The sequence below is a fragment of the Numenius arquata genome, chromosome 10 (genome assembly GCF_964106895.1).
Source record: "Numenius arquata chromosome 10, bNumArq3.hap1.1, whole genome shotgun sequence".
Lineage (NCBI taxonomy): Eukaryota > Metazoa > Chordata > Aves > Charadriiformes > Scolopacidae > Numenius > Numenius arquata.
The window spans coordinates 25959505-25976276 of NC_133585.1; the positions used below are offsets into that span (position 1 = coordinate 25959505).

General features: G+C 38.9%; 1 protein-coding gene across 3 annotated transcripts in view; it reads right to left on the minus strand.

The window, feature by feature from the left end:
• Nucleotides 1-219: 219 nt before the first annotated feature.
• The window catches only part of DCLK2 (doublecortin like kinase 2), a 92305-nt gene continuing 75752 nt past the window's right edge, over nucleotides 220-16772 (minus strand). For 2 of the 3 annotated variants that reach the window (XM_074155222.1, XM_074155221.1), the window contains 7 exons: nucleotides 15509-15655; nucleotides 13132-13265; nucleotides 11753-11830; nucleotides 9842-9938; nucleotides 7883-7963; nucleotides 6617-6733; nucleotides 220-1606 (listed from right to left, as the gene is read on the minus strand). In XM_074155222.1, the coding sequence (XP_074011323.1) occupies nucleotides 1385-1606; nucleotides 6617-6733; nucleotides 7883-7963; nucleotides 9842-9938; nucleotides 11753-11830; nucleotides 13132-13265; nucleotides 15509-15655 (876 nt within the window). In that variant the 3' untranslated portion in view covers nucleotides 220-1384. Of the gene's footprint in view, nucleotides 1607-5497; nucleotides 5581-6616; nucleotides 6734-7882; nucleotides 7964-9841; nucleotides 9939-11752; nucleotides 11831-13131; nucleotides 13266-15508; nucleotides 15656-16772 lie in introns of all 3 variants that reach the window. The other variant, XR_012463468.1, reaches the window with a different exon arrangement.

The following is a 16772-nucleotide window of genomic DNA, read 5'->3' on the forward strand; positions in this document are numbered from 1 at the left end:
TGGGGCATCCACAGCTTCTCTGGGCAACCTGTTCCAGTGCCTCACCACCCTCAGAGTGAAAGATTTCTTCCTGATGTCCCTCAGATTAATTTTAGGAAATCTTTTTGGTAGGTACCTAACTGTTCAGTCTCTCCAGAGAGAATAAGGCGACATTTTCACTGACAAAATAACTGAGTTCTCAATGAAATGAACGTCCTCTTTTTTTTTTTTTTCTTTTTTAATGAAGAAAGTTTATTGCAGGTCTTTCTTTTACAATTCTAGTAGAAAGTATAGCTAAGAAAGAAAATGAACTATGACCAATTCGTAAGAACGAGCAAAGGAAAAGAATAAGCTGAATACATACTATATTGAACTAAGCATTATGGTAAAGATAAAACCTCATCTATCTTGTGACTGCAGACTAAGGATAGCTGCTCCCCAATCCTTGTTTCCAGTGCCTGCACCAGGTGAATAGGGAGATAGCACTGACCAGCCTCTGATCGCTAGCTATTGATGGAAGCTATTTGTAGTAGCTCCTCTATCAGCTCACCTGAACTAGGAACTGCTCCATTCATCCTAGCTTAGATAACATGCAGCAGGCTTTCTGTTCACAGGTCCAAAGTAATTTTATTTTATCTAATAGGTAGTCTGACCCTGGAGAAAGGTGTGGATGGGACGCTTATGGTTAGGACAGAAAATGGCTAGAATAAAAAGGCTTCCTTGACTCCAGTCTTCATTACAAATAAAATGTCCAGTGCTCATGTTTACATCCAAGTCACTTTATTTAAATTCATATTATCTAAATACTACCCTGTAGCCTGCAAGTCAGATAACAAACTTGATGCAAAACAACCATCCTTCCTTCTAGCTCCAATGTTTGTCTCATGATATTTTACAGTTAGTCCACTAAAAAAATTTTTCTGAAAATTTGCCTCTTCAAGTTTAGTAGAAACTTGGCTAAAAATAGAGGCATTGGAATATAAGGTGAATGTAAGTTTTCTTCCCTTGCCTTCCTCTCCCACTTTTCTGAGAATCCTCATCAGAGGAACCGTACCTGCCTGTAGAGGTGAGGCCAGGTAACTGCTCGTATGAAAATATGGTTAGCTACACCGTAAGTTAGTCTATTTGGAGCTGTGTGAAATGCAGTTAATTAACATGGATAACTTAAATATCATCTAACACTGCCAGAATCTTTCCCCTACTGCTATTCTCAAGACAAGGGCAAAGAGCACTCGAAATGCACGTTCACTCACCCGCTATTAGGAGATCAGTCTCCCATGACAGAGCCTGCCTTGGGCTTGCCACGAGAGGGTGCACGCAAACTGAAAACAAAGTGTCATGTGAAATGAAGAGAAATGTGAGGAGAGTGCAGGGAGCTTCAGTTGGATTTGGTTTTTGTCAGTCTTCACGCACCAGGCTGATCCCCAGCAAACTCAGGAGACACTGAGGCCGGGGGCGTGGGGCATCTGAGTGGCTCAGAAGCAGCAGGGAAGAGGGGCTTGGACCCAGCCACACGAGGATCATCAGCTGCAGCAGTAATTGCCGAAATTTTCTCCGTTCCAGCTCTACCAGAGTCCTGACAGCGCTTGCTGCAGAAAATCTGACTCTCTTTATCTAGAGCTGTGTTCTAAAAAGAAACGAAAAAACCCAAGGCAAAATATGAAAGAGCAGTTAAATCAAAGCCTTGTCTTAACTTAAGGGTTACAACAATCTACAAGACATGAAGTGCATGCATTAGAGCCAGAAAAATAGGAGAAATAACATGAGGAATCTCAGATATAATTTTATATAGCATTTTGCGGTGCTGACTTTGGAAAATGTAAGGAAAAGTTATCTTCCAGACGTGTGTTTGCCATGATGGTGTGAGTTTAAATTTTTTTGTCTTGCAAGTCTGATGTGGAAAAAAAAAAAAATGACATGAGTGGTTATGACAGGGCAGGAACTTGTCATACGAGCTATTGGCAAAATTTCCGTACCTGTGTTTTTGCACACACAAGGAATCACATGATGCTTAGTGAAAACTTAATAATACATTTTCTGTAACGAACCACGTATCTGTTTGTGAAGCTGACAGGTGAAAACCTAACGATTTTTTTTATCTTAAAGAAAAGAGTCTACTTTTCTGCTTATCATTGAGAGTAGGCAAATACCTTTGAACTGACACAGTGGCAAAAATGCATAATTTCTGAATACTGTACTTAAAAATTAGTTTACTGGAGTAGCAGGTTAGAGTGAAAACTGAGAACTCTATAGTGTGGTAGGTGGCTTATCAGGAGTATGATGTGGTGTGTCTGCTGAAGCCAACAACTTTCATACCCTCTAAAGGATACTGCAAGTTACATTAAACCACAGTGTAATGTTCAATTGCTAGTGGAACATTTAAAGTGACCTAGAGGGAAATCTATTAGTTCCTGTGTCAAAGACATACATCACAATTGCTTCCCAAGACTTGGAGGGATAGCATAATCGGTCTTGTTTCACAGTTTGAAGGTTGATACTGATCATTATAAATCCATATAGTTCTTGGCTTAACTATTTACTTTATGGAAGATCTTCAAGTACCAGTGGTAATACAGATATAAATTAATACAGATTAATAAAGTTCTTTGTAGTTTACTTGGTTGTGTAGGGTGGTTATGTAGAATGGTGCAAGGTACGCTTAGTCTGATCACGTACAGCTTGGGCTTTCACAGAATGGTTAGAGTTGGAAGGGACCTTAAAGATCATCCAGTTCCAACCCCCCTGCCCTGGGCAGGGACACCTCCACTAGAGCAGGTTGCTCAAAGCCCCATCCAGCCTGGCCTTGAACACCCCCAGGGATGGGGCATCCACAGCTTCTCTGGGCAACCTGTTCCAGTGCCTCACCACCCTCACAGCAAAGAATTTCTTCCTAGTATCTAATCTAAATCTCCCCTCTTCCAATTTAAAACCATGACCCCTTGTCCTGTCACTACATTACTTTCTACAGTAATCCACAAATGTGTGACGCTTGAACTGAGGAGCAGAGCACAAATACATGTTTCACCTCTGTGGCACCCCCTGTATGTGTATGTGTAAGCATCATGCGTTATGTGGAATTTCATATTTTGAGCTGGGATGTCCTAATTGTAAAAGTAAGGTCGGGTGCTCTGCCTTTTCTTTAGCAATTTCTTTCTTTGATTGATGAGGACTTGCTTTACTAATGTGAAAATTTCTGTGTATTCTCAGTGAACTTTTCACTATTCACTAAAATATGTAGTTTTAGGTATTGAAATAATTCTCTGATACAAGTTAAATTTAGCATGTATGTTTTTTTCAGATGTGGTATATTGCATCAAAGTCATCAAGGACAGCAGAAATAAGGTACTTATCCTCTTTTTTCCAAACTGATCATATAGTTGGTAGTAAACACTTATTTCATTACGGGGTACCTGAATTCAAATATCTCTTGTACCTGGCAAAGACAACTGGACTAGCATCTCTGATTTTTCAAATGGAGGACTTCCAGAATTTGCAGGTATACAGATGGAGGGTTGTTTTGGGATCAGTCTCACTCAGACTCTCCTGCTGAAACTACTCCGTTTTGTACAATGACGTGGTTGGGTGCTGCAGCAGAGGAGGTAGCAAGCAGCCTCACGACACCCCTTATCCCCCCCGAGGCCTTCCTGCCAGGCTTTTTCAGACCGAAGTACCAAGTATAACGGTTCCCAGAAGAAGAGGTTAAGTATTTTAAATTCAGGATGTTACGGTTTTGTTGGGGTTTTTTTAAATCAAATTACAATATTAGTCTACATGCATACAGGTCCAAGGAAAAAAATTCCATAATACACAATTGAATACTCTGCTAACAACTGACTTTGCAAAGGGAGCAAGGCAATGACTGGCTGAGCTGTATCTAGGCTTTTGAGAGTAGCTACGATCTGCAGTAGTTTTATAATCATCAAAGTAGCTGCTACCTGGCAGGACTGCATTTCCTCTTTCGCTTGCTGGAAAAAGAGTTGTGAATAAACGGGTTTCTGCTGTTTCAGTGGCAGGATAAATTATTTAAAAGGGAACGGAAATGCTTTCAGCTCGTGCTGAGGGTGGTTTTCTCCTGTGCTGTCCTCACAGCACCCTCCGAGAGCTGTCACACCTTGCACATAGCAATACATACCCATGTAACGCAACTTAAGATTTTTTCTATATTTTAAGATTGAAGAGGAGGCTTAATTTTAAGTTGCTAAGTAAGAATGTTTCTTATTAATTTAGGACTTGTTACCTTCTGACAAGCTCTGTGAGACCGTAAAGGCTGAAGTGACAACTCACATTTTTATTTTAAATGGAGACAATGCTTATTTCAGCGGTTTCGGGTTTTTTGGTTCTGTCCTCATATGATTCCTATCTTTTTCTAATTGGGTATTGTAAGATACACACGTGCTCAAAATTACTCCCAAGGGAATAGACCAAGATATGTCTGAGGAAGTAAAAAATAGCTGGTTATATCGGTGTTCGCTTAGAGTATTTAAAATATGCATCACAATACAGAAAACTTTTTAATAAATGTTTAAAAGATTTTCCTTTACTGTTTTTGTGTAGCTCTGTTAAAGCTTTTTCCACTTCAGACTGGCTGAGTTATTTCTCCTTTCTTCTTGTTAAAAATGGAGAACATGTACTTTTTTTGTGCAGCAGAAGGAAGCATCGCAGTTAGTACGTACCATTGCCTTGGACCTACTCAGAGGAAAGCAATGCAGGCATTGGGAAAGGAGGAAAAAGGAAGGAAGCAAGGGACAGAAACTAGACTTACTTTAAGCAGAACACAATTGCAACAAATTTAGATTTACAGAACATTTTGAAATTGATTTAAAAAAAAAAAAAATCAGTAATGAATTAATAGCAACATGCTTTTAGGGGCAGAGTCTCCTGTGCAAGAGCACTTAGGTAGGTATGTGCAGTTTTACTTATCTGCCACATGATGGTATTATCTGCATTGGCCAGATGACAATGTTTGCATGAAGTGACGCTAAAAGGGATTCCATTACATATGCGGGTGGACTGATAAAGCAATGCACTGCAATACATGAGAATTACAACACTGTGCTTGTCTGAATCTGAATGTTTTTAAGCAATGAGTCCTAGCACAAGTGAAGAACTCCTTAATACCAAGATAATAATTTCAAATGCTCTAGATAAACCAGGGCAAGAATAACAAATTGAGGGCTTAACTCTCATTAGATTACAGTGTTTTGAACAAGAAGTTACTTTTCCCTTCGGCAATAATTGGGAGCTGCATTCAGAAATAAATAATTATGCATTAAGTCCTTCCATACCTGTTAGAAGGAAATAAGGCAGGAAAAGGCAAAATTAAGAAGTTTTCACGAAGTCTACTTCCCTGGCTGAAGGAAGGTCAGTAGCTAACAGGATCAGAAAAAACCCACACCAATAAGAAGCCAGAAGCTATGCTGTGTCAGAGATCTGAGACAGGCTTAAGTGGCATGCAAGTTGGAGAGGGGCTGAGAGTTAGAATTAAAATTGCTCTTATTACATATAGTATGTTTTATACCAGTTTTCAGCTTCAGGCTTATCCATAGTCTCAACAGTATAAAGAATGTAGCTCTGAAGTCCCTCTCAAACTGTCAAGTCAAACTGTCAAATGAAATGCAGACAACAGTATGAACCTGAAATCTATTTTCTGACTTATCTCATTTTTATTTTATATTACCACTTTTCCTACATTTAAATCTTTGCCCATATATGTATGTAGAAACACTATTTAAATTTACCTACTTCCAGAGGATTAAAACAATTCTTTGTTAGCGTAAGTGGGCTGGACTTTGAGAGTAATTACCTCTAACGGGGAGGTGTGGGGGTGGAAATCACTGTTACGTTACTACCAGAGACGGTTTTATTTTTCTTCTAGTAACTGAAGATCCTCTTTGTGGGCAGTGTCCATCCTTGCGTTAGACAAAATGGACCACAATAAGAAGAGCATGGCAGTTCAATCTCTATAGCAGTTGCATATTCTCTGCAAAAGTGACCGGCCAATTTACTCATAAGAGTAAACTCCGTTTCTTCTACCATGATTCACACATCTGCCTGCTGGAACTCCTGCTTATGTAAGTTCAACTATAGGTCATCAGAGTTCCTTTGTGTGCTTTGAAGAAAGTTCCCCACTGGGGAACAGAAAAAACACAGCAGTGGTTAAACTGGGACAAAATTAATGTGGTAAACATTCAATACTATGAAGAAGGTTTCTGAAATGGAGTCTTGTTTCCTGGCAAGCGTAGCGTTGAACAAGAGTGTGCTGAAGATCAAGCACTACTTGGTCGGGCAGAGGGAGAGAGCCCACTTAACTAACTGGGTGGTCAGCATGACAAAAAATCACCGTTTTTATAATGAAAGATTTCAAATCATTAATAAGCTTAATTTCAACATACAGCTACTTAGTGTTTACATGTTTCTGTTTGAAAGCCTGTTTTCATAGCTCAGCTAGCACGCTGTGATAGATTCAGTTGCTCTCAAGCGATGATGAGACAATCCACGCTACACACAAATAAAGACTAGAATTAGAGACCATTCTAGCTTTGCTTTTGCTATTCTTGCACCACACGTGCTCATAGAGCACTGTTAGGAAACTATGCAAAGTATAATATCAATGTATAAAAATGGTCATTTCTCTTACCATGATGACAGAAACCCCAGCAGATGTGTTATTTTGCTTGGGTAGGGTGTTATTAAAGTGCTGCTTCAGTTTACCTGTTACTTCAGCTTGCATATTATTCTCCTGGGAAGCATCATCCTGTGTAAGAATAAACACAATATCCAAGTTAGGAAAAAAACCCAAAAGTATGCTTGAATGTAACCAAGTAAAAGAGAAGTTTTCTATTATCCTCAGGTACTTCCTCCTTTTTAATGTGAAGTAAGTGTTCAGAGAGGCAGCCCAAATGTGAACGCACTCTGCTACATGAGATATAGTTCAAATGTGTTAAGACAAATCACAGAGGAAAGGAACGTAGCAACCACTGTTTTACGTAAGAAGTTCTGTTTCTTAAAATGCCACATGATGCTGCATACTTTGATTTGTCCCATAATTATCAGCTGCAAGTTTGATTCAAGCATGTTAAAAGTAATATGCTTGAAATAATGTTAAAAAGCATCTTTGTCATTTGGCTTTCTTTCAAATCAGCATTTTAAATGGTCCATCATGTCCTAAGTGTGAAAACATTATAAGGTACCACGAATACATTTGAAAGGAGCATTTGAAATGTGTAGACACACTCATTATAATTGTCTTCTCTTGTCTGAGGGAACTCATAGATCATATTCAGATCTCTTTTAAAATGGGTGTGGAAATAAACATTGACTATGTACATGTAAATCTAGTATTTATTAATAATGAACTGATTTTAAATCAGTAAGTGATGTGCTTTGGTGTTGCCCATTGCTGCTGCCCAAAAAGAAGGAGGATGCAGCAGCCATCAGTCTAGTGCATATGTTAAATTAGGTATTTTATTTGCTAATTTTGTCTCTTACGAAGCTTGAAGTGCTTCAAGAAACAGGAGATTGCACTTCAAGTAGCATTGCAGCAAGCAAGATGCCAACATGCACAGCAGTGCTTCCAATACACATTTTTGAGATGACTGTTTTCTAGGTTGGATGTGAAATAACACATTATGTTTAATATTAACGTATTTAGCGTTATGTTTAAGGAGGGTTATAGCAACCCCCAGCACCTTCTAATCGCAGTCAGCAAGCTTCTTTCAGAGCGCAGACGCTAACAGTGCTGTCAGAGCTAACTTCAGACTCTTGCTGTTCTCTTTTATGTGGAAATTGGACTAGTGGTTCAATAAACAGAAATGGGCATAGTAGAAGCGTATTGCTTCTTTCGAAAACTCCACTTTAATGGTTAGATTTACAGATTTAATATCAAATTAGAGACTTTACTCACTGACACCCAGGGATGGCTTAGGATCTGTGCTGCTGTATATCGGGCTTCAGCATTCACGTGTAACATCAGGCTAATTAACTCCTTCATTTAAAAAAAAAAAAGAAGAGTACATTTTGAGGAGAGTGGGTAAGGATATTACAATAGAAAATACTGTTGCATCAAGTTTTTCTCAGCGCAATTTTCATGCTACCTGGGTAAAAAGAGACAGCTTACACTCGTACCAGAACCAGCGAGTCCAGCGTGACTTCCGTGGAACAAAAACTTTGCCCTTCAAAATTTAAGAGTATGCTGGACAGCATATTTCCTATCAACTTTCTTATTGTATTCATGTTTCACCGAGTCTTTTGAAACCAGGTGAAAAGGAAAAGTTAAAAAAAAATCAGCTATTCCAGCTGTTCCAGTTTGTTCTCTATATATTCATGTAGGTGGCCAGAAAGAAAATAAACCTGGGACAGATGAGATCCTCTGTGGGCAGCGAACAGGCACACAGTGACAGGACGTAAAGAGCACAAATCAGAGGCAAGAAACTGCACCTGAAATTCAAGAAACTGCTGAAAGTATTTGAAAACTATGTTCTGTTCTGCGTTGCTCCAGAAGAATAAAAGATATTTAACGCATTTCATCAGCTAAGGGTCACCTGGTATAGCACACAGATACAAAGAGAAGAATGCTTAATTGTACTAATTATATGGTGAATCCCAAAATATTTGGTATTGTGGCTTTGATCATACTTTAGAGGCTCTGGAGCAGATGTCTTCAGCTTTATCAAATACTTCCATGGGCGTTCCGTAAACGGTGCCTACAGATATGATAAGCCTTAAGAGGTCATTGATACAAAGCAGTCAGTAAAATAAAATTTAAAAAAATCTAAACCAACTTTCTTCAGTTGTTTATTCATTCAAGTTTCTTGTTATGCAACTAACAACTAGTTTACTGGTGTAATTTCTGATTCTACAAGCCTTTTAAGAGAAATATGTTTCCCTCACAAATGAACAGCTCAAATCCCCCTTCAAAAAACCTTTTATAGCCCCCAAATTGTCAGTCGTCATCTCCTTATCAAGAGTATTTCAAAGAGATTGTTCATCACTTCAGTTTTGGGAAATGGCTTCTTCCAGGAGATAATAACATACCTATCTGAGAGGTTTCCCAACCCGCCATGTTATTTAGTCTGTGTGAGTCCTAAGTGAAAGGTCACCTTTAATACCAAGACTGAGGGCCTTGTTTGTTCAGAATGCATGGCTGGAAGAGCGTGGGTTGGCTGGAGCTTAGGAATGTTGGCAAATGGATAAACAGCCATTGGGAAATGCAGAAAAAGAAGCAACTTCTCATTGGCTGGATAACAAATAATCTCCACACTTATTAATTAGAGTCCTCAAATATCATTCAGAGCACGTTACTGAATTATCTTGAGAAGTGGGGCTTAAAAGTTGGAACCTTTATCCTACAGACACAATCGTTTTAAACACAAATGGCAACAAATGATAACACAAGAGCCATTAGCAATGGCAAACCAGGCTGGCTGCACCTCCTGAAAAGGTCTAATAAGTAGCTCAAGTAAAATAGGAACAAATGATGACAACTGCATTCAATCAACATAGCAATAATTTTTCTGTTTTAAAAGACTGATAGGAGGGAAAAATTCAGAGACGCACTTATTTTACTTATCTTCTTAAAGTGAACACTTTATTCACTTATTTTATAGCAGCAATGACCCTGCTATAACAGTCCATCATTAAAACTGAATAACATGTGATGTTCAGTGAATGCAACTGGTATTCTGCTACACTTAACTCAGATAATAACACGATGGCCTGCAAAACCTGAGCTTTCATCAAATAAAAAGGCACAGGAGCTGGACGTGTGGGTAAGAGGCTGTTCTGAATCTCCTGTCTTTCCAACAGAACGGTCTTCAGTGGCTTGTCAGAGAACTTTCAGGTTGGAAAAAAAAAAAATCAGTACCTTTGCTGAATCAGTGATGTTATCCCAATAGGGTGATGGAAATTCCAGCTTCCCAACAAGTATCTGATCAAAGAGGTCTTCCTGAAGGTTGTTTTCACTGTAGAACAGCAGTAATGAAAAAGATCATGAGAAGGAAGTGAATTTTTAACTTGGGGATGGAACAGAAATTATGTTATGTCAAGTACTATAAATGCATAATTTGCAAGCTTCTATAGTGGCAGCACTTCTGAGGTGTTTGCCATAGTTACACTGTCAGGAACGATGAGAACAGAAAAACTAATATATTGAGGTGAAAAAACCAGAGTTTCACTGGAATAGAGACTGCATGGCTAACATACAGGAACAGGAGAGGTGATTAAAAAATAAGCCACTTGCCATTGTAGTTGTAAAGGACCTGCTACAGAAAGCCTATGATAGGGGGGAAAAGTGTAGTGAAATAAGTCTTCTGTTAAACTACCACAACGGGAGAATTTCCAAAATCCAAACAGGACATACGGAAAACACACGATACATTTAGTTTACTGAGTATTGGCAGACGACTGATATTGAAAGGATAAGTAGTGTTGTGTCAAAACCATGGTATCATGAATAGTCAGGGATCAATGGCAGCAAGTTTTTTTGTTTTTTAACCTCTGCTGGCCCTAACCACTGTGAACATCCACCCAACCTACTTCTGCAATGAACACTTTGCCTCTTGGGTTGTTTTTGCAATAAATATTTATTAAGCTTGGTTAATAGCTAATTCTAATAGCACGGTATGGACATTCTCCATGCCCACCCCCCCAAACTCTACATAAAGCAATTGCCATAGGTTTGTGTATCTTTCAAAACATGTTTTCAGTTTTAAACATGAACTAAGCACATGCAAAAACTAAATACCTGAACTGAAAGATAATTATTCCCCTGACAATTGTTTATATTGTATTCTTTGCAAAATATTCAGTCTGATGATTTTTAATTGAAAACTCAGCATTTTGCTGTAAAAATTGATAAACAGGTTGTGCACAGTTATATTCTCCTCTTATAAGTTAAAGGGAGAACTCCCTATTAAAATGTGCTAATTCTGTCTCATTCCCTGGCCAAAAAATTGCTGAGGCACAAAGCATATCCATTTGATTTTTAGTAGAACTCATATATATTACAGAATCACAGAATCGCATGGGGTTGGAAGGGACCTCTGGAGAGCATCTAGTCCAACCCCCTGCCAAAGCAGGTCCACCCAGAGCAGGTCCCACAGAAACGTGTCCAGGCGGGTTTGGAATGTCTCCAGAGAAGGAGACTCCACCACCTCCCTGGGCAGCCTCTTCCAGGGCTCTGCCACCCTCACAGGAAAGAGGTTCCTCCTCATGTTTAGGTGGAACTTCTTCTATTCAAGTTTGTGCCCATTTCCTCTTGTCCTATCTCTTGTGACACTGAGTAGCAAGAATCATGTTTGCGAACCCCATCGCTCATATGACACTTATCAAGAAGATTAACAAGGTTAAAAATGGAACCTGAGCACATTCTTCCCCTCACCGCGGCTCACCATTGACCTTCACCCTTCACACTACAAACTTAAAACTGTAAGCGAGCTGCTGTATCCAAACAGAAACACTAGAGGGCAAAGCATACACGTTCACTGAGCCCGGACACACGTCGCAGACAAAAGGAACAGAAATGATGCCCCCCAACACCACCATTATCCCCGCTCACAGCAGTAAACCAAGTGCTCCTTAGAAAAATAAGTAAATAAAATTGATCCCAAAACCTGACAGGATAAGTGAAAGAGAATAAAAAGGTAAAGAAAATGCATCAATCTAATCCATTTTTTTTTTTGCCCCAAAATGCCTTCTACAGGGAGATAAATAAGACTTGCTTATAAAGAACTTGGTTTTTTTACTATTTTTCCCTTTGACATACAGGGAAACTCACCTGCGGAAAGGTGGGAATCCACATAACAGTATGTACGTGATCACACCTGCAGCCCAAATATCCACCTTTAAACCGTATCTGAGAAAACAAGATACTGTGTTACTTGTGTTGGATGAAAAAAACAAAAGTCATTCCAATCAAACAATTGATTAAGTTTGCATGAATATATATTGAGTATCTGTTCTAAGTAACTTCCTGATGACATGGATGCATTTTGTACCTAAGCATCATTTTACTTAGCGTCATTCACAGTCTTCAGGAAACTGTGATAACATCATTTTTCTCTCTTTTTTTCTTTTTTTTTTTTTTCTCCTTCAGAAGCCTCAAGGCTCTCCAGGGCCTTCTGAATATACTCAGATTCAATTCAGTACCAAGGTTTCCCAATCCAGACTCACTAATGATAAAAGACAAGGATGTGCTTTCTCAGTCCCCATATTGGAGTACCTATCTCTAAGGTTATCATGTGTTGCTAAGCAACAAGAAAGATACCGGTTCTCCAGTCTCTTGAGTGAGTAACACAGGGAAAAAGAACTGCACCTTTCTTTTAAAGCACAGAAATTAAAACACTAGAGGTCAAAGAAAGGTCGCCTTTCCTATTCTTTTCTATCCAGTAGATTCTATTCATCAAAATCTAAAACATGCAGATGAAGGGCCCTTTGATATTTGAGCTTGCTGCAGCTGTGAAATAGTTCTTGATATAACAAATGCACTGAACAATGCCCGAAACAACACAACAGACGTCCCTCCATTGGGAAGACCAAATTCAGAACGGTCACAGCTACGGCAAGAGTCAGCTAGGATGGAACGGAGGTCTAAAAGGAAAAACGACTTGTGAAATTCTATCATTTTACAGAATTATTTTGTATTTATGCAACCACCTGTTAAATACAGAAAAATGGGGTTGTTTAATTAAACCAACAGTTTATCAAATAGCACGCGTCACCCAAACAAGGTCGCTTGAATCAACATGATCTAATTAGACCTGCTCTGAGAACAGGTTTAGACTGGTGACCTCCAGAGTGTCTTCCAGTATAAATTATTCTAACATGAACACTGTGTTTTCCTTGTCCATTTTTCCCCAAGCAGCTGCCACGGCTGCTACAATGGGCTCTGAACCGCAAGGTGAGGCAGGGAACGCAAACCAGTAAACTCCACTGCACCAGTGCTGGTCGTAAGGAGGCAAAGGTGAATTCTGGGAGCAGGGTGAGCAAGGAAACTGGCCTCTCCGAGGAACTGAATGGTGCTGTTTTCTCATAGGCCACATAAAGATGGAGGACCATCCTATTAGAACATTCCAGTTCTTACAACAGTTGAGAGCTACCTGCCAAAAATAGCTGGTGACAATAGCTTGGACCTATATCTTGGTCAGTCATCCTCACCCTGTCTCTGCAATGATTTCCGGAGCCACATATGTGGGTGTACCGCAGACAGTATATAAAGGTCCTTCAACCACAGTTGCCAGTCCGAAGTCTCCTAGCTTCAAAGACTTGGTTCCATCTGGATATTCACATACCTAAAAGCAGCAAAATGAAAACAGAATGAGAAGAGCATCTGCATTTTTTTAAAATCCTTTAATTCGTTTGGAAAATAATAATCATCACATCAAGAAGATAGGAAAAAGAGGTGACTTCCACAGCCCTGTAGGGAAAGAAGTGAAAAATGTTATGACCATTGATTGCCACAGTGCAGCTGGAGCTAGTAGTGTTCAATGGAGCTGTCTGCCAACTATGTAGGTCAGACCATGATACAGCCTCAAGCAACCAGAGGTGGGAAAAGAAAACCCAATCCTAGAATGCTGCAAGTTTTAAACATATTAAGAAAAATATAATACTGTACTTCCATTTGATTGGCACCTACAGTTTACAACGAGATTTGTTTAACATCTCTCACTAACTTAGCATAAATCTAGTCCGCTAGCATACTGGATATTTCATAGGCAAATGTCTTTCCTAAGGTTAGTTTAGGTAAGCTCAGTACAGGAGTGAGAAGGCTGACTGAGAAGTGTTTAGGTTTCTGTGCAGACCCAAGTGCATCTTACCAAAAGGCCCATAAAGAATCTAGCACATCTTGCTCCGAGTCATTTTGTTGGTGAAAGCAGCTCGATTTTAATAGAAAGAAAAGTGTTATACAACAGCTATATCAAAAGTAAATCAAACCAGCAAAGGAAATACCCCTAACAAATTAATTTTTGTTTTGTTCTTAAAGTAAAATATTTACATTAACATGATTTCAATGGGGTCTAGTTTCTAGAATGTAGGACTCCAGAATCCCCAGAATAGCCGAATTTATTTTGTTTCCTCAAACAACTGCAAAGGCCGCAATGTCTTCCTCCATTCCCCTGTGTAATTCATATAATTAATGGAAACATATTCTTCTTGATATAACACCTTCATATCTGCTATTACTCTTAGTGTTTGTATTTTTAAATCCATGACTAGTAAAGAGAATGTAATTCAGACAGCTGGATGACCCTGTGCGAAAGAACTAACTACTTGCAATTATAGGTAGCAATTGATGAGAATTATTTGCATTTACATTCAATACCAGTACGTCATCTTAACATTCTGCCACTGTCAATCACAGTGAAAAAGATTTGCATCTGTTGAGTAATCTCTTTGGGCTTTCTAGGCAGAAAGGACATTTGTGCCTATTTATAACCAATTCAGTCACTAACTAGAGTTTAAAATTTCTTTGGACTGCCTGTGTTTGAAGATGCACTGATAATAAGTGAGACTTCCACCTTCATTTTCTTACTCTTAAGTGCCACGTTGCTGTGACTACATTTTCCAGGCGAAGCACCGCCTCCCTTCCTTCTGCTAAACAATCTGATTTATTTGAGGGCTTATTTAAATTGCTAAGCACTGCCAGTGGAATTAGTCGGGAAAGAATTGATTATTAACTGGAAAATATTTTCAATTTATAGCCCTGTCCTTGTAATAGTTCAAAATCCGGTCTGGAATAAACCACGACTCCTACTCTAGATGCAACCTCATTAAACAGGATTGACAAACACCAGAGAAGGCTTTAAGAAGTGCCTACCAGATGTTGATGAAAGCTACTAGCATTCCTGATGGCTCAAAGTAGGGGAGATTATGGCCCTCTTTGTTCAGTGCGTGACATGTAGTATCTAATACCCAATATGTAATGCGTAAGTGTAACCTCTGTGTATAAGCACGCTGTTCCCAGTCTGTGAACTGTAGTCTAAGCAGTTCCCAATGCAGAGTTCATGGTAATTCTTGTCAACACAGTTATTTTATGTCTCTGCTGAAAACAAAAGTAGTCAGTCCCCCAGGACTAAATAAATGTATGTACAGAGTTAATTCATGGCTAGAACACCGGTAAATCACCAGAAAGATGTTCCTCCTATGACAGTGAAAGAAAGAGAAAAAAAAATTTGCTTGAGATAACCGTATGATCATTCAAAGAAATGGCACTCAGCCCACCTTTTCTCCCAAACTATAACAAATAATTCATCCACATAGCTTTAAAATTCATTGTTTTGTAAGACAATACTCCTGCTTATCCAAGTGGCAGCCAATCAAAATGTAAATAAAGATAGGTCTAAGGACAGGTTTGAGCACAGCTCATTTGGGTTATGGTGATTGCTACCTCATGGCAGAAGATTTACTTCATACATACTTATCCTAAATTAATATTCCTGCTGTTCTCTGCTCAGCTCCTTGACATTTATATACAAGCATTTGCATTAATGAGAACAAAGTAAGAAAAAAATATTAGAAAGTAAGTGGGACGTACCAGGAGATTTTCTGGCTTGATGTCTCTGTGCACAATGTTGAGACCATGAAGGTATTTGAGTGCACTGGCTAGATTGTAGACCATTGCACTTCCATCTCGCTCTGTATATTTTGTAGAAGAAGTGATAGCGTCAAATAGATCTCCTCCCTAAGTAATGGAAAGATAATAGATCACTACATGAAAGATTATTAAGACGACGATATTCCGTAAAAAAGCCACGTAAAATCTTCCTTTACAAAAGGCATGCTCAAATGTCCGTTAAACAGCAAAAACAATTATTTTGCAGAAAGATACTAGGCTGAGACTTGGGTCATCTACATTAAATTCTCAACTCCAGGCTTCTGAGTTTGGGCAAATCACAGCTGTTCCCTGTCTTGATTTCATTCTATTGATCTTCCTACCTTTGATCACTCATTTACATTACCTACAGGTACAGGCATACAGTTTGCCTTTCCTTTATCTTATCAATAAAATACCATATAGCAAAAACCATCCCTAATTTTGAGTAAAGCCTAAGGTAATATAAATTAGCCCAATAATAAAAATCCTAACGTAACAAATATTCAGCTATTGTAGTGACCTGCAATTTGGTATTTCTGTAGATATTGCAGAAATATCAAATAAATGTAGCTGAAGAGAACAAACATAAGCATGATCTTTTCCGACCTACATGATTCTATGATACACCAAAATGCAGAACCTACAGGTGATTTCTGAATGTGCCAGTTGTGCAGTCTCCGATTATGGCTGCCCTATTCCTCTTGGAATATATAACAACATGTAAGCGAGTTACTGATGCAGCATTTCCAGTCACTGCAACAAATTTATGTGGGTGTCTCTATGATGGTTACCCTGGATACATCCGTAGGCGTGATCTGTCTGAGCTGTGGGTGGCATTCCAAGCATTTCAACACACATGGAAGAGAAGCAGCAATTCAGGAAATACAGGCCACAATAGTGGTGTATTAAAATATTTAAAAAAAAAAATAGTCTTAAATCCAAAAAAGCCTCTACTACATAAAAATAACTTCTAGAGAGAAAAGAAAGGGGGCAGTAGGCTACAGAAATTATGAAATCAACAACTACAGACTTTATTTAGAGGTTTCCCAGGCTGGCAACCATTCTAGAGGGGACTCTTGAATCTAACAATGTTTCAGACAGAAATGAAAAGTGATGATAATTACATGTATATTACTTGAATCTGACACCGATCGAGCTGATGCGCAGTGTTGCTGTGTATGTACTGAACAGAGATGAGAGTGCA